The 26,998-nt window shown below is 37.6% G+C and overlaps 1 protein-coding gene across 1 annotated transcript; it reads right to left on the bottom strand.

Annotated features, from left to right (window-relative positions):
• Window positions 1-3,902: 3,902 nt before the first annotated feature.
• rspo1 (R-spondin 1) lies at window positions 3,903-26,998 on the bottom strand. The gene is made up of 5 exons (XM_051721933.1): window positions 26,563-26,998; window positions 18,233-18,424; window positions 14,547-14,690; window positions 10,480-10,689; window positions 3,903-5,842 (listed from the first exon to the last, which is right to left on the bottom strand). Exons 1-5 carry the CDS (start codon window positions 26,657-26,659, stop codon window positions 5,682-5,684), a joined length of 804 nt encoding a protein of 267 aa, XP_051577893.1. The 5' UTR covers window positions 26,660-26,998; the 3' UTR covers window positions 3,903-5,681.

Genomic DNA, 26,998 nt, shown 5'->3' with positions numbered 1-26,998 from the left:
ATGTTTTAAACCAACATACAAAATCTCTCCTAGACAAACATTTGTCTAACAGGACTTTTGATTCGAACCCTTATAGTTACTTAGATACACCTGTGTGAAAACTAGTCCTGTTCTCTCCTATTTATATGGCTTTTTTATTCTATAGGCCCATTTACAAGGAAGCAATAGTTGATGAAATGAGAAACATGGTGAAATAAGGGCAGAAAGAGGTGAGAGAAGGGGAAACCAGGAAGGGTGCAAGATGACAAGCGTGAAAGGTGCGAGGGAGAGAGAGGGGATGAGAGAGAAGGGAGAGGAGCGAGAGAGGGTGAACAAGAGGGAGAGCTCAGTCCCACGGAGCCGGCACAAGAATTTATGGTTAGGAAGGGGGATGAAAGTGTAATTTACGGTCCACTCTCTACCGTTCTTCTGCCCTCCCCTCTGTAATGAGAAACGGCTGTTGCAGTTGGAGGGTGCAGTCCTGGTTAAGCTCCTCCCCCTGGCGATGACACATCATTAGTTTATATTTTTGTCTCAAGTTATATGGCCCTTGTCCTGGCACCAAATATTGCCCTGCATTCTGTCCCAAAATCTCTATGTTGCTTTAATGCAGCACACGCACACACACGCACATACACACACACACACAAAACACCCACCCTCCCACATATTGTCTCCTGTCGTGTAGTCATTGCATGGAAGCATAGAGCACCAAAGTTCAGTGTGACAATGTGATGTGTTTCTTAACATGCAGACAACTATAAGTAGGTCATTCGTATGTTAATTTCTCAAAAATTTTAACACTGTGTCTCAGTTGCACTATAAAATTCCTCTGTTTGTTTTGAGCTACCCATCCAGCTTGACACAGCAACATTGGCTCAACAAATGACGTTAGTTGCAGAGGTGGGTAGTAACGCGCTACATTTACTTGAGTAACTTTTTGGGAAAAAATTTACTTTTAGAGTAGGTTTAAAAGTGGGTACTTTTTACTCTCACTCAAATAAATTTCTAATGATTTTTTTTTACATTTACTTCTTTACAATGGGCGGCGTTCCTGTCGTTACATTACTGGGTTTAATTTGAGTTAATGCATAATTTATTGAGAGATTTTTGAATGGGACTTTTACAGCTGCACGCGCTGTCACAGACTGTCACTCATGTCATCAATGCTGCATCATCAAACTCTTTAAAGTGAAACACTTTCTTCGCTCCGCACAGTGAAAAAATAATAGTTTCGTCATGCAATGCCTTCATTTAACACCAAGACAAGCTGATATTTCAAGATTAAAATTAAAGCTCCAATTTATGGCAGCACTCTGAGGTAAGTTGTGGCTCAAATGCTAACGTGGGCTTTTCTATGTAATGTGATGGTCATTTTCAGGGTGATTCTGTAACTGGGCTCTTATGACATCAGTTTTTAAATGTACATTTTAAATTAGTGCAGCAATATATCAGTGCACTTTGTCCCGCATGTCATGAGCAGTATTTACACATTTACTACACACAGCTTTCACAGCTATTTCGGGCTGATTAACTGTATAAATCCATGTAAGCATCCATGATAAGTGTAAATGCATTTTGCTCTGCCGTTCGCATGATTGACAAATGGAGCGTGAACAGACAGCATTTCTGCGCGTGCACAGGGAGGGGTGTGTTAAATTATATATTAATACATTAAGTCTTCATTCTGTTTGTTATTTTTAATATATGTGTTAATATAAAGAGTAAACACATTTAATCAAATGTACATATGTACACACAAAAATGTATTTGTTATACTTTAGTGTCTTTAAACTCCAATACAAGCTGGGTAGAGTTTGGTTCTCATCCAACCAAATGTATCATAACCTACTTGTTATAACTGAATATTATCATTTCTAATGTGTGCAGTTTCCTGAGTTAAAATAATATCACCTCAGTGAATTATTTAATAAATAAAGAATTCTTCATCTTAATGGCAAAATTCTGTATAAATATAAATAAAGAGTACATTTTAAAAATGTATCTGGATGTTTTGCCTCTCTATATGTTATGTTATTTTAATCAAGTAATGATTGGTCAAAAAGTAATTTAATACATTAAGCATAAAATAAAACATTGCAGGAGTGAATGAAGCAGTAAACTACCAGCTCTACGTCTTCCCCATGGTGGATTATGGGCAATTAACCATTGTTGAGTGTACATCAAATGTACACTCAAAATTAGAGTGCATTGTGGGTAAGAATGAGTGAACAAAAGTAGGGAACGAGTGGCTCACTCAGAATTCAGACACTCCTACAAAATGGTGGACACCTGAAATAGTGCACTATATAGTGGATAGGGGGTGGTTTCAGACACAGCGAGTGTTCCGCGACCGGGGTTAGTGCCCTACGCACTAGGCTGTGTACTCTGCATTTAGAGAGCGGTGGTACTGCTGTACAGAACTAATGATCTAAATTCTTTCGACACTCAAAACTGTAACTACACTGAAATAAGTATCCACGCAGGATTTTAAAAGTTATGAAATAGTGAAAGTAGGCATTAATAAAACATGATCTTGCTTTGGTTTATATTTCAGCATTATATATATGTTTTCACTGTAATAATTACTAGAAAGGTTTCCAAACCTCTCTTCTTATTTACAAATTCATCCAGATCTGACAAGAGTCCCAAAATTGATAGTCCACCCAAAAATGAAAAATTCTCTCATTTACTCATCCTCATACCATCCCAGATGTGTATGAATTTCTTTCATCTGCCGAACACAAATTAAGATTTTTAGAAGAATATTTCAGCTCTGTAGGTCCATAAAATGCAAGTGAATGGGTGCCAATATTTTAAAGCTAATAAAACAAACAGCATAAAATAAATCAGCATAAAAGTAATCCATAAGACTCCAGTGGTTAAATCAGTATCTTCAGGAGCAATGTGATATGAGAATGTGTGGATGAGAAACAGATCACTTTCACATTCTTCTTCTTGTGTTTTTGGTTATTCACATTTTTCTCTACATATCGTCCCTTGCTTGGCAGGGTGAAGAATGTCTAGCAAAAAATGACAAATACTGATTTGTTTCTCACCCACACCTATCATATCACTTCTGAAGATATGGATATAACTACTGGAGGATTATGGATTACGTTTATGCTGCCTTTATGTGCTTTTTGGAGCATCAACATTTTGGCACCCATTCACTTGCATTGTTTGCACTTGCAAAATCATAATTTGTGTTCTGCAGAAGGAAGTCATACACATCTGGGATGGCATGAGTGTAAGTAAGTGATGAGAGAATTTTCATTTTTGGGTGAACTATACCTTTAAAGTGATAGCTCAGCCATAATTTAATATTATGTCATAATTTCCCTACCCTCATGTTGTTCCAAACCCATGTAACCTTCTGTATTCTGTGGAGCACAAAAGATGTTAGACAGAATGTTAGAAACTGACAGTCTCAGTCACCATTCACTTTCAAAATATGGAGAGAAATAACACATTCAATGAAAGTAAATAGTAACTCAGGCAAACATTCTGTCTGATATCTACTTAGTGTTGCATGGAAGAAAGAAAGTCATACGGGTTTGGAACAACATGATGGTGAATGATGACAGAATTTCCATTAATAATAAAAAATAATAATTCTGTAAAACATGTTAAATGTGTATTATGTATATAGGAATATAAGGTAGATAACGTCTATTATGTCATTTGTGAAAGTAACGAGTTACTCACTACTTGAGTACTCTTTTATTTGGATACTTTCTTACTCTTACTCAAGTAATTATTTATGTTAGTACTTTTACTTCTACTTGAGTAATTTTTTTTAAGTAATTGTACTTTTACTTGAGTACAGTTTTTGGCTACTCTACCCACCTCTGGTTAGTTGGGAGCAGGACTATCTGTTGGTTCGATCGACAGCAGACAATGGGCATATTCGGAAGGCTGTTTGAAAACAATGTTTATTTTTGCAATTGTATTTGGCGGTGTTAGTGACACAGAAATTACATACCTCAGTCTTGTCAAAAAAAAAAAAAAATCGAAATGAAATGAAATAAAAACAACATACACATACAGATGGATTTGCCCCATTTTAAATGTGACATTTTTTTACGCAAGTACGTACATACACATAAATACACATAACAACACAAAAAAGATGCCTCAAGTTCTTTGTAAATATAAACTGCTTTCAGATGTTTATTCAATTGTACCTTTCCTTTTAACTGTATGCAAGACTTTTATAGAAATATATATAACAACAATATACTGTATATGCTGCATCAGGATAAACGGAGGCTGACATTTTCAGTGTCATTTTTCTCATTATGGGTGTAAATGTTTGATACCCACTGATGAGGTCAAAATGCTGTGTAAAGCAAACAGACTAAAAAAGCTACAAAAAGTGTCACTGGTTGCTACATTTAAATAAGTGTATGATGCCTTTCCTCTGATAATACTGTATTGTATGTTGCATTGCGCATTATGAATTATGTGCTATATTGACCCTGTTGCAAACATGATAACTGAACAATGAAAAGCTACTCTATATGGATAAATAATATATTCGGAGTCTTGTGGTGGCTGCAGTTTTTGATAAAGCATTATGCTGGTGCAGTTTCTCAGTGGCTAGGTCACAAAGAAGTGTATAGTAGACTTCTGTTGACAGTCTCACTTACATTTATGGCTACATATATCTAGTAATAACCCAAAGCATTTGCAATTGGATAATATTTTGTCTCTCTTTTTCTGCCCCTTAAAACATACAGGTAAAGGTACACGCAAGGACTCAGATTCATAAACATACAATCTGACACCCACACAATCTTTCATACACATTGTACATTCCTCATATTTCTGCTGCCTTCTTCTGTGCAGAAAATGCTGTATTTATTTTCCCCTAATCAAAACTGACGTTTATTTTACTGTACATAGACCGCTAAAACAATTAAAACTGGTCTACCAGTCGTGTTTGTCTCTATACTATCACTTTCAGGGCATTTTTGGTAGTTTTCTGAATAGAAAAGAAAAATCATGATAATAGTTAATCTTTCTCCACATTCTCTCTGTAAACCACAATTTCTGTTCCAGTGCCTTTCTTTTGTTATAAACAACAGACAAAAAAAAAAAAAAACATTAAAAAAAAACAGAGCACTATAATACTTTTCACTCCAGGTCTGTTTTATAAAATGCTTGCAGACAGACTCCAGACTGTTTGCTACCTGTCACGAACATAAGGAGAGCCAACTTTGAAAGAATGTGATTACAGCTGGATTAGGTGAACCGCATGGGATTCTAATGTATTGTACATTTTTCCTTAAGCAATGTTAGGACAGTGGGCCTAATTTGCAGTGTCATCTATAGCTCGGGAAGAGTCCAAGGCCTTTTGATAGGTCTAAAAAAGGAACATATGGAACATTTCGGCAACCACAAACAATGCTGTTTCCTGTGGGAAGGTTTACAAAAAAGACAACCCTGCACACGCAGTCTCTCTGGGTACTTCCAATAGCATGAGACTAACCAACCCGGCTCCTTTGGTTCTCTCAAGCTTTACTCAGTTTACACAGTTCAATATTTATTACAGCAATCCTCCAGTTCTCATCGGGCACTTTTTAATGTGTAGCAGCGTTACATCATGATATTATCATAATCAAATACTGTTTTTCTCCAGCCAATGTGGGTTGACCAGGCGTTCTCCATTCTTTGTCCCACCTGACACCATGATAAGGTTAGGTCACCATGCTTGTTGTTAAAGTGGGGATGGTGGTGGTTTCTTTTTTGGGGTTTTGGGTCTTTCTTCTCTTGTTGCCCCCTTTGTCACCCTCCTTGGAGTCCCGGCCATGGTTCTTGCCATTTTTATCTCGGTTTCGGGAGTTCTTCCTATTTTCTCCTGAATAAAAAAAGGTTTCCATTAGAAAACTCATGATCAAATAAAAAAGCTTTTTTATTTTTATTTGATTTATTTATTTATTTTTGTCTGAGGAGAACCTCTGTTTTAAAAGTTCTGTCTTTGGGACTATAAAATTTAGGCTTTACATACTAGAAAGGAGGCAAGTGGTTCGAGGGATTTGTAAGTAAGAGGGATTCAGCCGAAAAGGAAAGCTGTTTCAGAGGTGAAGCAAGTTATTACATTTTGAACAAAGATTATAAAGACAAACATGTGGAATACCTGCACAAATGGTGCACAATAAGACCAGGAGCATGCATTAAGAAAGTAAATAGGGTCAATTTTGATTTCATGTTGAAAGTGCATAGTCACACCATCAATGAAAACATTCATTAGAAGCATGTTAAGGTTTGAAAGCTTAAAGACTCTTGAGAGAGAGTCAAAAAGTTACTTTATACTGTATGTGAGGTATGGTTAGTGATTGCAAAGCTGAGTTTGATGCTAGAGAATACTCAAATTTAATAATATATCTCATACAAAAAATATAAAAAACTTTTATATTGAACAGTATAGTCCAAATAAATAAATAAAACGGTAAAGAACACAGGCAAGTTCATTTCCCATTAGACTTGCTTGAAATAAGGGGGAGTCTGGGCCTCCGAACTGACTGATTTTTGTTATGAAGTTGGTGTTGTAAGTCTCAGTGTTCCCTGGAAACCACAGTCAACACTCATTTGGGGCTGGAAAGCATTTGCTCTGCATTTGATAACATGACACACACAACTGCTCTATGGCTCCTGAAACTGCCTCTCTGCTCATCTCAAGCCCCTGATATTCAACCGCAAACTTTACATATATATATATATATATATATATATATATTTATACGTTTTTGAAACTGATGACTTGGACCAAATGATAAAGAAAAGCAGCCAATAAGTGTCCAGCATATAGATGGGAACTCTTTCAATACTGTTTAAAAAGCATCCCAGGGTGATACCTCAAGAAGTTGGTTGAGAAAATGTCAAGAGTACATGTCTGCAAATTCTAGGCAAAGGGTGACTACTTTGAAGATGCTAAAATATAACACAGTTTTGATTTATTTTGGATTTTGTTTAGTCACAACATAATTCCCATAGTTCCATTTGTTATTCCATAGTTTTGATGACTTTACTATTATTATAAAATGTGAAAAAAAAAAAACAAATAAAGAATGAGTAAGTGTTTCAAAACTTTTGACCGGTAGTGTATATATATATATATATATATATATATATATATATATATATATATATATATATATATATATATATATATATATATTATATTATTTTCTTGGAGCATCTACAACTAAATATGTAAGGGATGATGCATTGTTACCCTGTCATTATCGCAAAACAAAGAGACTGAAGAGTATGAGAGAAGTGAAACTAGCATAGTGTCAGAGATTGTTGTCAGGGAAAATGGTCAAATATACAATTAAGCAGTCATTATACAAAAATATCTGACAGTAGAATGCCGTGATTGACCAATCAGAACTGATCATTCTAGAGAGCTGCATAAAAATACAAATAAAACATATCATAGGCTTATCAGTAATAAGATTCCTGGAGAGTTCACAAAAAAAAAAAAAAAAAAAAGCAATGCTATCAAAACCAAGATGCAGAATTGTTTGCTAGTATTCTTTACTCTGAGGAGAACAATCCAGTTTGCATTAGGAATTTAGAGGAGCTCACAAAATGCCTTTATTCTGATGTCTTTTAATCATGATTTAAAAACCTTAGAGTTGAGGCACAAAAAAACATGGTGTCGACACTCAAAGGAACTCAAAGGAAGTGGAGCTTTAAACTTTGGATCCACATGTTAGCTTTGATAAAGTGGTAATAGTGCTTGGGGAGGATCCATTCATTTATGACAGCAGTGATTACAGTGCTGCTCAATCCAACCTAAACACCATTGCCTGACAAAGGCAATCATGCATTTAGCGCATTCGGTTTTCGTGCAAAGACATTTATTAAGCTACAGGAAGGGGAAGAGGAGGGGGGGGGCTTGGCAAAATGAACACAAAGCGTGAGATCCGCAGACCAGTAAATCACCGGTTTTATACAAGCACTGCCCCCTGTGATTTTTACAGCAGCCCTGTCAGCCAATTTCTGCAGATGTATTGCTAATTTAGCACGTTTATGCACTGGGAAAAAGAGGACATTCAGGTCATGCAACCCATAACCTGCCTGGTCTTTAACACCTGAGTTACATTAATTATTTTACTCCAGAGAAGAGGGTGTTGCTGGTTTGCTTTGCACCGCAAGGATAAGAAGCTTGTGTTGTTGAAAACATTCCATGTTTTCACTCTAGCCAAGATAACTCTTTGCTAACAGATAATATTTTAACATAGTTAAGGCGAGCATGATATTATGAGATTGAACTACAAACAAATGACTTTACATGTCCAGCCCTACTAGTTCAACATCTCTCTGCTCACTTTCCGACAAGTGGACTCTAAGTTTAGAAATTTGTCATGGGATATAGCACTTTTATGGGGCAGTTTATAATATTTCACTGTTAATTATTCTTATGGACCCCAGGTGGAAATTCTTTCCACAATACGGGCGTCATGCAGAGTAAATTTGCCTCTAATTTCTCAAATGGCGCTGTCACACCCAGTCCAGCATGAAGCCGACTTCTCTCCAAAGAAGAACGGCAAACACTTGATCCCGCTGAGGCTGTTCAAACATAGAAGCATCATTCCCAGGAACACACTGTTTCTCAACTTTCCGAAAAAATGGAACATATATCCATATGTTTGTTTTAAAATCCACTCAATTATCTAAAAGTAAGTTCTGATTTATGGCTATACCATTTAGACTGAATGATGTGTTATGTAATTCCCTAAATGCAAATAGATAAACTAATAAGAATATTTGGTACACTTTGTCCACATAGACTGCAGCACCTTAATGCGAACAACAAGGTAGGGTACAACGGGGCTAAAGGCCCTGTTGGGTAAAAGGCTCCTTTGATTTTATTTTCTCCCAAAACACTAGAGCAACAAAAATACCACAGCACTTTCCTAAACACCTGTTTGTCACTATACACTGCAACATTTTCCTGATCCATGAAATTCTGGCTAAAGGTTGATTTTGATGTAATTTGATCTAACTTTTAATATTTTTTAAAATGTTGCAAATTTATGTAGCTAATGAAAATCCCTGAAATCATCACATTTATTAAGTATAAAATACTTATCATTTTCAGTTTTGTTCAAGGTCATTAAATCAAAAGATTTTTATTAACTGTGTAATAAGTGAAAGGATGATATTTGGGGTAAAAAGGCACCCTGTTTGGGGGAGAGGTATAGATTTGATATTAACATTTTTAAAAGTGGGCTCACATTGACTGATTCATAAAACGCCAAATGTGTTTGAAATTAACAGGAAATTGTGCACCCTTTTCTGTAGTAGTTATTTTGAGAAAGCATTATTATTATCATATTTGTTGTCTCAAAATTACTTGCATTAGTTGACCAATTGTTGCACTAGGTGCTCTAAGGGCCTTTTTACACCAAGTATGTGGGCCTTTTACCCTAAGTGTGGGGTAAAAGGCTTCCTCACCACCTTTTTTTAAAAACTGAATTTTAACAAAGTCTTTCTAGCAATTCAGTCCACTGTCTGCCATGTTTGGAATGCTCTCGGGAGGCTATTTTTGTGCCACTATGTGGACATTTCACCTGGAAACTGGAGCTTGTGAGCAGTGGTTCAAATTTCAGTAAGTACAGACCGATGCCAAATTCACAGTATGATTTTATTAGGCTGGTTTGATCTCTAAAATGTAAATCTTACAGGGCTTAGCTCACTGAAATGTTGCAAGGCCTGTTATAAGCTGGTAAGTAATTTTCAGCATACATGAAAATAAGCTAATCAAACAAGATTTGAATCTTTATTTCCATTGCAATTCATGCAAAGAGATGAACAGCCAGGCAGGTTGATGTGCTTACTAATAAACAAATGTCATAATGAATTAGCCAATGGTAAAAAAACAAAACAAAATTCTTAATTGTGCAGCTGAAGCTTTTTTGGAGAGTCATGATATGAACCACTGTTCAGTAAATATTAGGCTGAAATCCACATGAACTATCCAGGGAAATGATGGAGAAGTGGCCGACTGGAAATGTAGAAAGAAACAACATGTTCAGACTTTCTCTTTCTGGCTAAAAATGTTTATAAACAGCTTATAGGTCTACTACAGGTCCACTAATGTTCTGTTCCCTCTCAGAGCCAGAACAGCATATTGTTGTTAACCTCACTTTCCAGTAAGTTAAAGCAACAAACAAAAGGCTGCCCTTAGATCCGTGGCCAGCAACGGAAAGATTACAAACCAGCTGGGCTTCTGTTTTGTTTACTGGGTACACTCAAGGATTTATTTACACAGTGATGTGTCAGAAATTAAAATAAACTAAATCAAATTAGTTTCAGAAGACTGTTTACGTGTTTCGGAGTGGCCAAAAAAGATAAATGATCAATAAGTTAACAAATCTGTAATTTGCAAACACATGCATTGTAGTCAGATAACTGATTTCACGCATTCCCTATGGCGCAAGTATTTCCTATCCTTGGTTTTCTGTTTTTCTTTCTCTGATTTACCTTTGCAAGGGATCTTGTTTTGTACGGTACATCTCTGTATCTGTTTCTCCGGGACACAGCCCGAGGGAGGAACGGTCCCAGTGGAAGTGGCAGGACTTGGAAGCTGTACAGGCTCCCTGGTACGAGTCTGGTTACCCTTTTTAAAGCCACATGTTTTGTTCTTCTTCATACAAGGACCCCATGAACTCCATTCACTTAGATCGCATTGAACTGCAACAGAGAAAATCAAAATGACCAATTTTCAGAATGAAGCTAGAATACAACAATTACACAATTTAATATATTTTCAAACAATGGGAAAGGAGCAGATCTGTTTGGGGTTTGAACATTTTGTTCCACTACACAGGGGTCTGAGATACAAGTTATTCCAAACATATGTAGAAAAAATTATATTAGGAAACCCCAAAGAATTCACAAGAGAAACTCAGACTGCTTACATTAACATCACTTATATTTTCCCCATTACTTTGTTAAAACGGAGAGCAAGTTTTATGATTGTATGTGGTAGGCTCCATTTTTATTCGACGTAATGACAAGCTGTCAAGCTCCAGACTTTCAATTGGACTGAGCTGTTCTCAAGAAGAATTTCAGCTTTTAGTTAGTTTTTTTTATTATTATTTCTCTGGTGTTTTCTAAATGTGCATTTTTTTTCTGGAGGCAGGAAGGTCAAAGAGAACTTGTCTCTGCCAAACAAAATCATGGACCGAAAAATACACATAAAGTGCTAGATTGACCCTTTGACAATGGTAAGGCATCACAAGCCTTAGCAAAATGTCACACTGGATGTTGAGACTCCGCAAGCAGCCTGGAGGAGCCAGCACCACCATTGCGAGTAATTTTATTAGCACAGTGTTTGCTTGCTTCTGACAGAAATATTTTCAAAAGAAATCAATAAAACCCTTATCATCCAACAGGCCTATTGCCAACGTTCCTCTCAACAGTGATTGAGAAACCACAGCGAAAAGGAAAACAGAACTTTAAGGAATTAAAAAGTATAGGTATCAGAGACCTTTCAAGATTTTTTTTAGTTTCATCATTCCCTCAGCATAATTGATTTATGGAATGACACAAAACAGTATTATGATAATGGAGAAGGAATGTGCATTAAAGGGATAGTTCCCCCACAAATGACAGGCAGAATGACAGCCTCAGTCCCCATTCATTTTCATTGTATGTAATAAAAATAAAAAAAAAGATGCAATGAAAGTGAATGGGGACTGAGACTAACATACTGCCTATGATCTTCTTTCGTGTTCCATGGGAGAAAGAAAGTCCTGTGGGTTTGAAAGAACACGAGTGTGAGTAAATTATGACATAATTTTCATTTTTGGGTGAACTGTCCCTTTTAGAGCATATATAATAGGCAATCACAATCACAAGCTCACAAACACATCCTCTTGATAGCATTTAAAGGCCACAAAAGATATGCTCTCATGTAGTTCCAGCATTTATCTCATTTTCTCATGTTTGGAAAAAGAATGTCTTTTCATTTTTACATTTATTCATTTAGAAGACACTTTTATCCAAAGTGACATACACAGTGAGGAAGGATACAACATAAGCGATTCATCCTAAGGAGACAGTAACATGAAATGTGCTGCATTACAAAGTTTTAATTGTATTAGAAAAGTACTAGCCAAGACAGAGATTAGAGTGCAAATGTTTTTTTATATACACCAATCAGCCACAACATTAAAACCACCTGCCAACAGCGCCAACCCGCATCTCAGAACAGCATTCTCAGATGATATTCTTCTCACCACAATTGTACAGAGCAGTTATCTGAGTTACTGTAGACTTTGTCAATTCGAACCAATCTGGCCATTCTCTGTTGACCTCTCTCATCAACAAGGCATTTCCATCTGCAGAACTGCTTCCCACTGGATGTTTTTTGTTTTTGGCACCATTCTGAGTAAATTCTAGAGACTGTTGTGTGTGAAAATCCCAGGAGATCAGCAGTTACAGAAATACTCAAACCAGCCCATCTGGCACCAACTATCATCCATGTGATTATCTAATCAGCCAATCATGTGGCAGCAGTGCAGTGAATAAAATCATGCAGACACGGGCCAGGAACTTCAGTTAATGTTCACATCAACCATCAGAATGGGGACAAATTTGATCTCAGTGATTTCACCCGTGGCCTGATTGTACCTGTATGCTGGGTTGGAAATCTCAAGGATTAATAGTGGTGCTTTCCTTATTATATCACATGTTGTTCTGAAAGCAAAAAGAAACAAATGAAACATGGAATGTAGGCTGTCATCCGCATAGCCTGACCAAAGCAAAGTGGGCAAATTTACTCGTGCAATTAACCAAAATTGAAGCGCTGCCAGTTTGTGATGCACGAATGGCTTGCACACGCTGCACGAGTCTGTTTGGTATACTGCAGTCTCGTCACATTTTAACTTTTTCTTTAGTCTCCTATTCAGCTCATGAAAACACGCTGCGTGATCATGAGGAAGGATTAAATCAAGATGTAGATTGGAATGCTGGTGCAGAATTTATATAAATAAAATAGTCTACACCTCTATCGCCGTTGCTTGAATGCCAGTGATTACCCCTCCGCGTACCAGCATTGGCCATAGGTTGCCAACCCCTGCTCTAGAGACTGTTGTGCATAAAAATCCCAGGAGATCAGCAGATACAGAAATACTCAAACCAGCCCATCTGGCACCTCTACATGGTCGAAGTCACTGAGATCAATTTTTTTCCCCATTCTGATGGTTGATGTGAACATTAACTGAAGCTCCTGACCCATATCTGCATGATTTTATGCATTGCACTGCTGCCACACGATTGGCTGATTAGATAATCGCATGAATAAGTAGGTGTACAGGTGTTCCTAATAAAGTGCTCAGTGAGTGTACGTTATGAGTGGGTCAAGTGCTCATGAAAAAGTTGTCTTTAGCCGTTTTTGAAGACGGAGAGGGAGTTTGCTTCACGGATGGAATTAGGAATATCATTCCACCATCGAGGTACAGTGAAGTTGAATGTCCAGGAAAGTGATTTGGTGCCTCTTTGTGTTGGTACCACAAGGCGCCACACATTTGTAAACCCCAGCCTTCTGTTGGGAATGTAACTCTTCAGGAATGATTTTAGGTAAACTGGCACAGAACCAGTGACTGTTCTGTATGCCAGCATCAGAGCCTTAAATTTGATACGTGCAGCAACCGGCAGCCAGTGAAGAGAGACAAGGAGGGGTGTAACATGTGCTCTCTTGGGTTCATTGAAGACCAGGCGTGCTGCTGCATTCGGGATCATTTGCAGAGGTCTAATTGCACATTCAGGAAGGCTGGCTAAAAGAGCATTGCAGTAATCCAGTCTAGAGGACAACAGACTGAACAAGAAGTTGTGTGGCATGTTCAGAGAGGAAGGGTCTTATCCTCCTAATGTTGTAGAGTGCAAATCTACAGGATCGGGCTATTTTTGTGGTCCGTGAAATTGAGTTGGTTGTTGATGGTTACCCCAAGGTTTCTGATTGTTTTGGATGGTGTTATTTTTCATGACAAGATGTTAAAGTTGTAAGATACTGTACTTTCAAGAGGTACCAATCACCTATAGTCTATGTGACAAATTTACATAATGGACATAATTAATAAACAATGGTGGTGTAGAATGTACTGGAATTAAAATAACCTTATATGAGTTCTCTTTTAGTCAAAGCAAAAGCTTAAAGATAAGTTCACACAATTTTGAAAGTTCTGTTATCATTTACTCACCTTCATGTTGAGAATATCAGTGAACTTCATATCAGTGAATAACAACTTAAATGGCAATCTGTTTCTCACACAGAGCTATCATTTGACTTCAGAAGACCTTTTAATATAGCTCACTAGTTATATGTACTACTTTTTGGTTGTTTTGGATCCTTTTTGACACTTGAAAGCTTCAGTTTAATTGTAATTGTATGGCAAAAAATAATCAGTACATTCCTCAATTTCTCCTATTGTGTTCCAAGAAAAAAAAAAAAAATCATACAGGTATAGAACGAGATCAGGGTGAGTAAATGACAATTTTCATTTTTGGTTTAACTATTCTAAACCTGCCATGTGGAGGTCACTCACCTACACACTCCATAGTGCCATTGACCGTGCTGAATCCTTCGGGACAGCTGGAGTAACACCGCCCTCTGTGTGAGTACAAGCCCTCCTTACATTTTGTGCAAAAATTTCGGCTAAAACATGCCTCACAGTTTTCTATTTTACATTCTGAAATGCAGAAAAACAAGCAAAAAGAGTTATATGGCACTCACTTTATCAAGACTGAAATGTAGACTACAATGCAAATTTTTCTATAAAAGCTGATGTGTGTAATATTTTCAATGTTACATTTTTTTCCTGTATCCCAGCTCACATAATGTGGAGTCAACTATAAGCAAGCAAATTTCACCTAAAAGTGTAACACTATGGCGCAATAAATAAAAAAATCCTCTGTTTGATTGAGCGGCCCTTCCAGCCAGACAGAGCAACATTGGCTCAACAAGTGGTGTGAGTTTGAGCAGGACTATCTGTTTATACAACCAATACAGGGGGAATTTTGTAAAAATCTGTTAGAAAACAGTGATTATTTTTTACATTTCTTTTGCTGATGCTAGTGGTGCAGAAAATACACACTTCAGCTTTTAATGAGTGGACTAAATACCCCCGTCTGCTGATTTATTGTCTGGAATGGGTAGGTGAAAATTTACAGAAGCAGTTTATGCATGCATGCAAGCATCAAAATAAAATAACACCACCACAATTATCAAAAGTGTGCGTCCACCTTTTTCAATTACTAATTCAGTTTCTTATCCAAAATATTCTCCATTCATGACACTAAAACATCAAAATTCTCATAGCTTCCACACACCTTATTACAAACTCCACTTCTTTTGGTTAAACTGCCTAAAATTGGAGGCAATTATGGATTTAGGCAGAATTAAAACAAAACACCTTCTAATGAGACAGAATCTGCTTCTGCACCCACAGTCTTTTTACAGTTATTCTCATTATGGTATTCTGCTTAAAAAAATAAAATAATAATAACTCTTACATATCCATCTCAATCATATCCTTTGATCTTGTAAACCTGAGAGGATAAATATCATGATTAAAGGTTTCCTACAAACCTCCAGTATTCTCAATCTTGTGATTGCCTACAATGTTGAATTGGCAGCTGCACAGATTGAACTTTAAATCAAGAAATATTGCACATTTTTACAAATGAGATAATATTGCTGTGACATACGCAAAAACAAAATTCTTAAATTTCATTGAGGACCTGGGACACTCTCAGAACAGCAGCACAAGCATATCAGCCAGGCCAAAAACACTAACAACTTAACTAACAACTTTCTTGAGCCATGTTTTTTGTTTTAACCTTTTTTGTTATGACCTGCTCTCAATTACTACTTTAAATGCCTGACAACTACATTTGACATTAGTTATGTTTGGAGCAAATTCTTTTGTACTCGAGCATTTAAAAATGTAACCTTAATGCAAGACAAATGTTGTTAACAAGACATCATGGGGATTTGGAGACAAATCAAATGCACACATGATTAAAAAATTGCAACGGGGAAGTCACTTAGAGGCCTGAGAAGAACAGAAAGAAAGATGGGTTCACACAGACGTCTTTCATAAAGTCTAGCAAAACATGGCATATACTGTATCATATCCACACACACACACACACACACACACACAAAACAAAACAAAAACACATGAAATGAGCACATCAAGGTTTGGGGTTCTGTGAGATAAGTTGTTAACTGTAAGAAGTTCTGTGACAAGTGTTTTGACAGTGATTTGTGAAGGAGTCAACACCTGTGGATACAACTTATTTCAGGCTCAATGTGTGAGTCATAAAGATACTTGAAGGCTAACAATCAGACAGCTGCATATGGTATTTCAAAGAATACAGTCAAAAAATTATGAATTAAAGGCTCTAGAGAGTTGTGAAATAAAAACACCACTCCACTCTCTCTTCCCTTGATGCTAACGTTCAAATTTAAGGTTATCTAGAATGAACGTTTAACCAAAAACATCTGAGAGGTATAAAGGGGTGTGAGTGTATCTTGGTAACAAAAGTATTTTCTTCCTATAACAAAATATAATGACTCCAAGCTGTGGTTCCCACTAATTGGCTATCAAAACATGCTAGAAAAGGGAGCAGTATGTTCAAATTACAACTGGAAAAGCTTTGGTGGGTTGAAGTTAGAAAAGGCTCAAACAAAGCTAATAATTTCCACCCACAACAGGAGTAAAGAGCTACTACTAATCAATTTACGAGTGGTATTTCCTTGTTTATCTTCAGTTCTCCCCTGCTTTCACTTCATCACAGTAAAAATGCTCACGCATATGTTGAGAAAAGAACACAGGGTCCCCAGATAAAAAAACTAGTGCGCACTACTAAAACAAAAAATATGAAAAAAAAGTATATTAGAGGTAAATCCTCATTAGACTTTTTGGTGGGGTTTTGTGTAGAAAGAAAGAAAAATGTGGTCAGATCTGAACTAGAATGAACTCTGTATTTATGGCCTAATGTAATAACATGGACTTCCTAACAGAAACAGACAAACAGTGTATTACCAATGTTTTGCTTTGGATGTTTTCCCCAACCATGTTTTTCACCCACAAAGTAAGAGAAAACAGATCACTGGCTCAGCATTTGGCATCCCTAGTTCAGACGTGCTGGTTTAATGCCAAGGTGGAATAACTGATGTTAAAAAAATGAGTAACTGATGTTAAAACCTATGAAACTGATATTATAAACCAGGTAACTGACATTAAAACCTGTGAAATAGATATAAAAAAAAAAATGGGTAACTGATGTAAAAACCTGTAAAACTGAAATTACAAACCGGGTAACTAATGTTAAAACCTGTGTAACTGATGTTAAAATAATATATATATTTTGTATTATTATTATTTATTAATTATATTTTTTTGCAGCTGTTTCAATAAATTCTATTTTTGGACTGGGCAGGAAGTTTTGAGATCTGCAAGTTACCATTTGTTTTTAAAGTACTTCAAGCTGTTATCTCAAAAGATCGAGGCAAATTTGATTCTTCATGATTTGACCCTTTTAAAATGAGCTAATAAAGGTACAGTACTGTGCAAAAGTCTTAGGCACATAAGATGTTTCACAAAAACATTTGTCTTAAGATGGTTATTTATATCTTCATCTTTAGTGTGTCAATAGGAAATTAAAATTTTAGACTCCCAAACATTACTTTTGCATATAGAATGTAGTAGAAGAACAGGGAGCCTGGCAACAGATGGCATGGCCCACACAGAGCCCCCCACTGAACATCGAGTCAGTCTGGGATTACATGTAGAGACAGAAGCAATTGAGACTTCTTAAATAGACAGAAGAACTGTGGCGAATTCTCCAAGACGCTTGGAACATCCTATCCAACAACAATTAAGAAAAACTGTTTCCTGGTGTACTGAGGAGAATTGGTGCTGTTTTGAAGGCAAAGGAGGTCACACCAAATATTGATTTAGCTTTTTTATGTTTACTGGACTTAGCATGACATTAACTGATAATTGAAAACTATTTATGCCATTATTTTTGAAGACATCCTCACTATGCAACATTTTTTCACAAGTGCCTAAAACCTTTGCACATTACTGTACTGTACAGATAAAGGTAATTTTAAGACTCAATGTTGGTCAGAAACAATATAGTCAAACTGTAAAACAATCTTCATTTTACAGTACTTGTTGATTTACAGTTTTGAAATTGAGTCAGAAGAGTAAAGACTCACGTGTGCATTTGTTCATATCCCTATTTCGAATGCCATAATATCCAACAGGACAGGCAGCGAGGCAAACCCCTATCTGACGGATGTCATTCCGCTCCAGTAGGATGAAGAGCCGGGGCCGACATTTAAGACAGCCGTTGTACTCAGAGCAGTGTTCACAGCCATTTGAGCATGATGGTGGTACTTCAGTGCTAACTGATGGAACAGAGAAAAGGAAAAGAGAGTGAGTTTGATACTAGCTATACTTCCTTACCATTTAGCAGACACTTTTTATTATCCAAAGTGCTTAATGACTGGTTACCAGGAGGTGACAGAGCAGAGTTACGATCTCAGCAACCTACCTGAACTTGAAGCTGCAAACATTGTTTGAGCAACCTAAATTCTGACCCTGCACCCCCAAATATCAAGAAGGGTTAATCTCTGTACCTTCCCTGCTGAAAAGACCAGCACAGACCAGCATGAATTTCCAAGCTGGTCTTGTGCTGGTCTAGCTGGTGCACCAGCTAAGCCAAGGGTTTAACTGGCAAAACTGATGAGACTAATCGACCAGCATTGTATTTTAGGTCAAGCTGGTTGTCCAAGGAAGTCAAGCTGAACTAGCAAGCCAAGTAGCCTAGTGGCGACATCAGCACACCAGCATCACATGATGGAATCAGCATCCAAAACAGAGACTAATGCTTTTCAGCAGGGTTACATGTAACAACATAAATTTAGTAGATACAGTGCATCCGGAAAGTATTCACAGCGCTTCACTTTTTCCACATTTTGTTATGTTACAGCCTTATTCCAAAATGGATTAAATTCATTATTTTCCTCAAAATTCTACAAACAATACCCCATCATGACAACGTGAAAGAAGTTTGTTTGAAATCTTTGCAAATTTATTAAAAAAAAAAAAAAAAATCACATGTACATAAGTATTCACAGCCTTTGCTCAATACTTTGTTGAAGCACCTTTGGCACCAATTACAGCCTCAAGTCTTTTTGAGTATGATGCTACAAGCTTGGCACACCTATTTTTGGGCAGATTCTCCCATTCTTCTTTGCAGGACCTCTCAAGCTCCAACAGGTTGGATGGGGACTGTCGGTGCACAGCCATTTTCAGATCTCTCCAGAGATGTTCAATCGGGTTCCAGTCTGGGCTCTGGCTGGGCCACTCAAGGACACTCACAGAGTTGTCCTGGAGCCACTCCTTTGTTATCTTGGCTGTGTGCTTAGGGTCGTTGTCCTGTTGGAAGATGAACCTTCACCCCAGTCTGAGGTCCAGAGCGCTCTGGAGCAGGTTTTCATCAAGGATGTCTCTGTACATTGCTGCATTCATCTTTCCCTCGATCCTGACTAGTCTCCCAGTTCCTGCTGCTGAAAAACATCCCCACAGCATGATGCTGCCACCACCATGCTTTACTGTAGGGATGGTATTGGCCAGGTGATGAGCGGTGCCTGGTTTACTCCAGACATGATGCTTGCCATTCAGGCCAAAGAGTTCAATCTTTGTTTCTCATGGTCTGAGAGTCCGTCAGGTGCCTTTTGGCAAACTCCAGGCGGGCTGTCATGTGCTTTTATTGAGGAGTGGCTTCCATCTGGCCACTCTACCATACAGGCCTGATTGGTGGAGTGCTGCAGAGATGGTTGTTCTTCTGGAAGGTTCTCCTCTCTCCACAGAGAAATGCTGGAGCTCTGTCAGAGTGAACATCGGGTTCTTGGTCACCTCCCTGACTAAGGCCCTTCTCCCCCGATCGCTCAGTTTGGCCAGGCGGCCAGCTCTAGGAAGAGTCCTGGTGGTTCCAAACTTCTTCCATTTACTGATGATGGAGGCCACTGTGGTCATTGGGACCTTCAATGCTGCAGAAAGTTTTCTGTACCCTTGCCCAGATCTGTGCCTCAATACAATCCTGTCTCGGAGGTCTACAGACAATTCCTTGGACTTCATGGCTTGGTTTGTGCTCTGACATGCACTGTGGGACCTTATATAGACAGGTGTGTGCCTTTCCAAATCATGTCCAATCAACTGAATTTACCACAGGTGGACTCCAATCAAGTTGTAGATACATCTCAAGGATGATCAGTGGAAACAGGATGCACCTGAGCTCAATTTTGAGTGTCATGGCAAAGGCTGTGAATACTTATGTACATGTGATTTTTTTTATTTTTTATTTTTTTTATAAATTTGCAAAGATTTCAAACAAACTTCTTTCACATTGTCATTATGGGTATTGTTTGTAGAATTTTGAGGAAAATAATTAATTTAATCCATTTTGGAATAAGGCTGTAACATAACAAAATGTGAAAAAAGTGAAGCGCTGTGAATACTTTCCGGATGCACTGTATAATCAAGGTCACTTTAAGGCAAGTTCATTTATCTTGGTAATGCCCCCAGGCAACTATTGTCAGCTATTAGGTATCTACTTGAATGGGGACAGACAGACATCTCAAAAGCTTTTGGTCAAAATTATGTTTAATAATATATTTCAAATCAACAATAAAATCTGACAAGAATGATATCATAAATTTAGCATCTTTAGCTCAAATCACACTAAAGAACAGTATTTTTCAGGCTGGTTCAGTTAATACAAATTAATACACATTGATCAAAAATGTGTTCGGCTCAGCATCATCTTATAGAAATGATGTGACTTCGGGAACATTTTTGCAAAATGCTATTACGTGATTCATTACACATATCGCAGCAGTTTCATAGTGAAATGTCCACTGTGTGGCACTAAAAGTGAGTTAACTGTTCTTCCAAACAGATGAGGTTAAGGATAATTCTCTATTGTGTTTTAAATCAACAAAACCTACCTTACTACCCTAAACCTTAAACATAAACCTAACCAATGTCGTCACAAGATTAAAAAAGATGAGGTTTTAAAGGTTAATTCTTTATTGAGTTTTAAATCAAGAAAACTGACATCCTTACCCTAAACCTTGAACCTAAACCTAACCAATAGGCTCATAAAATGCAAATTTGAGATAAAAAATAAATAAATAAATAAATAGTGCTGTCAGTCGATTACATTTTTTAATCACGATTAGTCACATTTTCATAGATTCTGAAAGTGCTGAAATTTGACTCTAAATATAAATTTTTCCATTCAAAATGCATGGATTTCATTCTTAGGCAAGAAAACAAAACAATATGTAACAATATAATGCTTTATTAACATTTTCCAAAAAAAGTCTTACACATAATAAAGATAGAAATGAAATAAAATAGCACCAATTCAAGTAATATTAAATATTCCCAAAGCCTAAGTGGGAGTTTGACTAATTGAAAGAACTAGTCCTCACATAGGTTGCATATTTATTGAAATGGACATTAAATCTCTTAAACTTTAATCCTCCATAATATTAATCAGCCGGCAGACTCTGGCTATCCACTTTATTACAGCAATCGTGAAGCTGCATTCATGATTTATTTCAGGGCGTCAGCGTCAGCATCAAGTGCCGCTTTGAACTCCACATGAAAAGCACTTGCAGACAAAAACATCTCATTCTGCGTTTTGGGGATATTTCAGACTTGGCCTGCTTCTTTGGTAATTAAAATGCACCTTACTTAGGTTGAAAAATACTTGATATCTGTCACAAGTTCCATCTGGGCTTGTTTTGCACAACAAATAGTGTTACGGGGTCCTTTCCCCATCACTTTATTACTGACACTGAATCACTGCTGTGCGTGTTTTTGATGTGTGCATCAGTGTAGTGAGTCCAGGTAGACATATCACAAAGATTCCGCCCTTCCAACCAATGTTTATGCTGGTTTATGCTGTATTAACGGTAAATGCGTTAATCGCGATTAAGAAAATAATAAAGCATTAATTTTGAAAGCTCTAAAAAAAACACTATTGCTAAAGCAACCACGTCATTTTGTCTTGCTTCTATTAAAGTTTCACCTCACATGTCAACAAGCACGCTCTTCAGGAATCATACCCCAGTACTTTGCACCACAAGTGCAACTAGTGAACAAGCTAGTAAATGTATTTGATTTTGTAATGCAAACATTTAAATGTATCACAGTGCAAGTCATGTTCAATAGTCAAAGTGTTTTTATGTCATAAGATAGCAATGTGTGAGGAACAGGCGAGAAGTACGTGTTTATACCGTTTTACCCGTGATTTGTGTGAAAGGGAATAAAAGCCATTGTTGTTGTAGCAGCGCTAGTGTTTATTTCCCCAAGAAACTGCCACGATACATACAACGAGTTACGTAAAAATATTTTTTTTAAATGTAGGTATAGTAACGTATATCTATGAGACCAGGTTGCATTTTCCAACTTTTGGCCCATCTCCTACTCCTTATAATGTCCCTGGTTTAATGTAATTAATTTGAGAGTACACTGTGAGAAAAGGCAGCTCATTATGACACATCAGCATGACATTTTCTTAACAGTACTTCAGCCTGCAGGGCTATAAACATGGTAATGTTTTATTTTGGTTTATCTGTGTTTGTAGCTAATTTACTCCAAGGCATGCCAAATATCCTTGTCTGAATGTTTCATGCCATTCATTTGAAACATTTGTGTGGAAAAGTGTTTTATTGAAAGAAACCAAGTAATCTGGACATCACACCCAGTGTGGGAAAATGAGCAGGGAAACTGAAGAGATGGATCCTTTTTGGTTGTTTTTTTACAGACAAAATAAATCAGTCCTCATTCTGTCCAGGTGCCCAAAATCATGCACACATGGTTCAATACAATCACCTATAGAATGTAAGAAAACTCACTTGTCCCTTGTGACTTTCCATGCCTTGCTTGTATGGTCCAAACATTTCAGCCTTTGAGGCCAAGTAGAAATAAACGATTACTCTGAAAGCGTGTCAGAGTGCACATCCTGTTCCTGGTAGGCCCGACTGGAGTCAAAACTACAGCCATCTGCTTTAATTTACGGGTCTATATATGTAGCATCAGCTCTAAATATACACTCTCAGAGGGCAATCAATCCATAAACCTTGTCTCACAGGGATGCTAAAAGTGTTTAACCATCCAGCTGTAAATTAACCACACCTACAGTAAGTGATGTAACCTAATGGATGAATGTAAGCACACGAGAAAGGCAAACACTTATCACATGTATAATAAAATCTCTTATCATATATCCATAAATTAAAATTACTGGCCATATAACCAAACCCAGATGGTATATTCAGGCTTTTTTATCATTTTCTGCACTGATTTTTGGGAAAATATGCGGAATTATGCTGAATGATTTAAATATGGTGAAACGGGTTAAACAAAGCTGAGAGTACTACACTTCAGTTTGTAGATGAAAGCATTACCAAATTCGTCACAATATTTAACAGCCTTTGTCATAAGGCTAGAGTGCCCTTTGAGGTAATTTAAAATTTTTGCATGTAGGAGAATTATTCTGTCTGTCTGACCTGCTGAAAAAGCTTGGTCTAAGATGGTCTAGCTGTGTCCCAGCCAAAAGAAGCTAATGTTTAGTTGGATTAGCTGGTCGGTAAATCTGAAATGCCCAAAACAAGATCTGCCTGACCAGGCTGGAAGACCATCAAACCAGCTTAGGCTGGTTTAAAATCTTTTCCAAAGATTCAAAAGTTTCATCACATTATCGATTAAGTACATAGCACCAGCAGAAAACAGCTTCGTCCCAGAGGTCAACAAAACATTCACCGCATGATTAACTAAAACAGCCCTACTAATTCAGCAAGTGCTCCCAGAGTATTTCAGAAAGGGTCAGCTTGACAAGGACCACTTAGCCCTAAAAGGTCTACAAACAGGTCCTCGAAAATGTTTACACTTTTGGAGCATTTTTAGGCAAAGGGACACTTTTCATCACTGCATTCCTTTTGTCTCTCTCTCTCATAGCTTAAATAAATGAAAAGGCCTCTCAGCAGGAAAAACAAATATGAAACTTGAAATGATAAATGGTGAGGGTGAAAGATTGTTTTGCATGGGTCTGCTGAGGGGCAGTTAGCCCGAACAAATGTACAGGAAGAGAGGTTAGGACGCACAGCACATGCTACTCATGAACCTTGCACGCGCACTAAACAAGCACAAAAAAGACAGCAACAGTTGCCTCTCGCTGCTAAACAGTATATATCACGGTCGTAAGAAGGTCGTTATTAGGGTTTTCCTCTAAAGCAAGAGATTACAGAAGAGTTCTATGGAACTGGTAGCACAAATGTAATGACATTTTGCCCACAATTACCCAAAACTCAGAGGGACCAAACAAACATCTTGCATATAGAAAATATTGTTATTTTGGAATGTAGTGATAATCAGAAGCTTATTAATGCAATAGAGAGAAGGGAACAACACTTCCTTTACCCTAAAATTGTAATTCTGTAATTATTTACTCACCCTCATGTTGTTCATCCGGTTCACAAATCGGACTGAACAATTTGTTCATAAAATGGACAGATCTGGTTAAAGTTCAAATCACTGACTGATCCAGTTATCAGTGAATAATTACTTACATTTTCTGTCATTATATGGAAAAGTTCTGGTTGAATAAGATATTCAACCCAAGGCATATGGGTTTGGAACATGAGTGTGAGTAATCACAGAAATTTCATTTTTGAAGATTTCAGACGCATCTGTCACACAATAACACAAAGGTAACCAGTATTTCAAGTTCAGCTGATGAGCTCACAACATGATGCTAACGAAAGAATGCCTGTTTTCATCCCTCACCTCTGTGAGTGGGTAGAAAAGCTGGATCACTCCTTTCTCAGAGCAGAATCTGCATTAGGCACTGTGCCATAGAATGGATGTACAGAGCAGTATAACAATTTAAAATAGTTTATAACATAGACAAAACTAAACACTTGGGCAAAATGAAAAATAGATGTTTTTGTGGTTTGGTTGAGATATTTTTAGAGAGAGAGAGAGAGAGAGAGAGAGAGAGAGAGAGAGAGCGAGAGAGAGAGAGAGAGAAAAAACACAGGAAATTCTAATAGCTGATCAATCAAGTGTGCAATAACAGTTGTCAGAGATGTTTGCTTCCATTCCGTCGATAAAACAGCTATAAAATAATGACCACTATTACGAAGGTGGAATGGTCATATCAGCTACAATGAGGTCATGGGATTGTGGAGCATCTGCAGATTTATTTCAACAAGTAACTCACTGTTTATTTCTCTACAGTTAACTTACTTATGGTGTTAGTTTTGTCAACCTCCGGTAATTGTCACAACGCAATATATGCTCTTTCTGTTCAGTCACTATGATAATAAAGTGTCTGGCAAGCAAATAAATGGTGATGTTTTATACTATTGTCTTTTAATAACTACTGCCGATTAACAAAGTCTTACCTACAGATAATCCAATGTAGCAGATTAGTTCATTTGCTACGTAGCAGGTTAATTTGCTATATATTTCTCTAGAGGGCGCTCTACACACCTCAACGCTGTAGTCTTCCATCTGAACCCCCTCAAATAATGCACTATGATCATCTGGATAATGACAAAAAAATTAAAAAATAAACTAAACTAAACAAAAAAAACAAAAAACTAAACAACAACTGCGGCCACCTTATGATCAGAAATTGGTCTGATTTTTTAGTTAGATTTTTCCAAATTATTTAAAAGCCCCAAAGGATCTACTAATTGTTTGAGTCTTAGATAATGATTTACTACTCTCTCTCACTCTCACTCTCTCTCTCGCTCTCACTCACTCACGCTCTCTCTCTCTCTCTCTCTCACACACACACACACACACACACACACACACAAAAGGCACTGATAAGTACTTATTACTGAGATAAGCCTCCTTCCATCAGCGTTCTTATATTGAGATGTCCGCACACATAAGGGAACAGACGCAATATTACAGAGTGAGTTTTGTTGCAATGTGGGGGTTTTAAAACTAACTGTCCATAAAAGAAACAAATCAATAAAAACAACATTTGGTCATAAAACATCTATGGTTAGAGTTGCTTTGAAGACTGACAAATTAACAAGGAAATGCATTTAGATATTTATATTTAGGTATTTGCATTTAGGTATTTATATTTAGGTATTCAGGCAGAAACGGTTCCAATTTGGCCAAGCTTTGGAACATGACATTTACAATTTGCCTCAAAAAGGTAAGTTCCAGATGATAATCACCCTTAATACCCAACCAAAACTGGCATGACAGTTCAAAAAAAGATTCAAAACATTCCAAGATGTCAGAAAAGCTCTAATGGGCCACACTGGCATGCCAAATAATAGGAATGAGAAAAATAAACAAAATGCGTTCTTTACTGCAGCAGTTTCAAGTTGTCAATGTGCTTCAGTGGACAGTGAACCACTTGGCAACCGCTCAGTTATGAGATATGAAGAAAGAGAGAGTGTGAGCGAGAGAGAACTCAAGTAGCACATGCGTGATGACTCACTCCGTCTCTGTCTTCGTCCTTTGGAGACCTTGAGGTTATCGCCATGACCCATGGAGCTGAGGAAGACCACTGCCAGCACCACCAGTCCCAAATGCATAGTCCCTGCTGCCCAGTCCCTGCCGCTGGGACCCCCCTGCAGGCAGACAGATCACAGCTGAGGGGGCCCCTTTTACGCTGTGGCAGGTGGATCGCTGGTGTTGTCGACTACAGCCGGTCACAGCCCCCTTCGCAGGAGGCCTCTGCCACTGCAAGTCCAAACATGCCTGGGGAACAAACCATTGTACTCAAGATGATGAAGATGTTGAAGTTTGGGTGCAGCACTCAGGAGTGGAGCAGCGGGGTGAGATGAGATCTTGTGGACAATGCTGTCTGCCCTTCAACCCATGAAGCCGGGCAAAATTGAGAGGAGAGAGAAGCCTACAGCGGCCTTGACCAG

The sequence above is a fragment of the Myxocyprinus asiaticus genome, chromosome 16, assembly GCF_019703515.2.
Source record: "Myxocyprinus asiaticus isolate MX2 ecotype Aquarium Trade chromosome 16, UBuf_Myxa_2, whole genome shotgun sequence".
Classification (NCBI taxonomy): Eukaryota; Metazoa; Chordata; class Actinopteri; order Cypriniformes; family Catostomidae; genus Myxocyprinus; species Myxocyprinus asiaticus.
The sequence above is the reverse complement of the archived record's forward strand: the minus strand, read 5'-3'. Positions and strand labels throughout refer to the sequence as shown.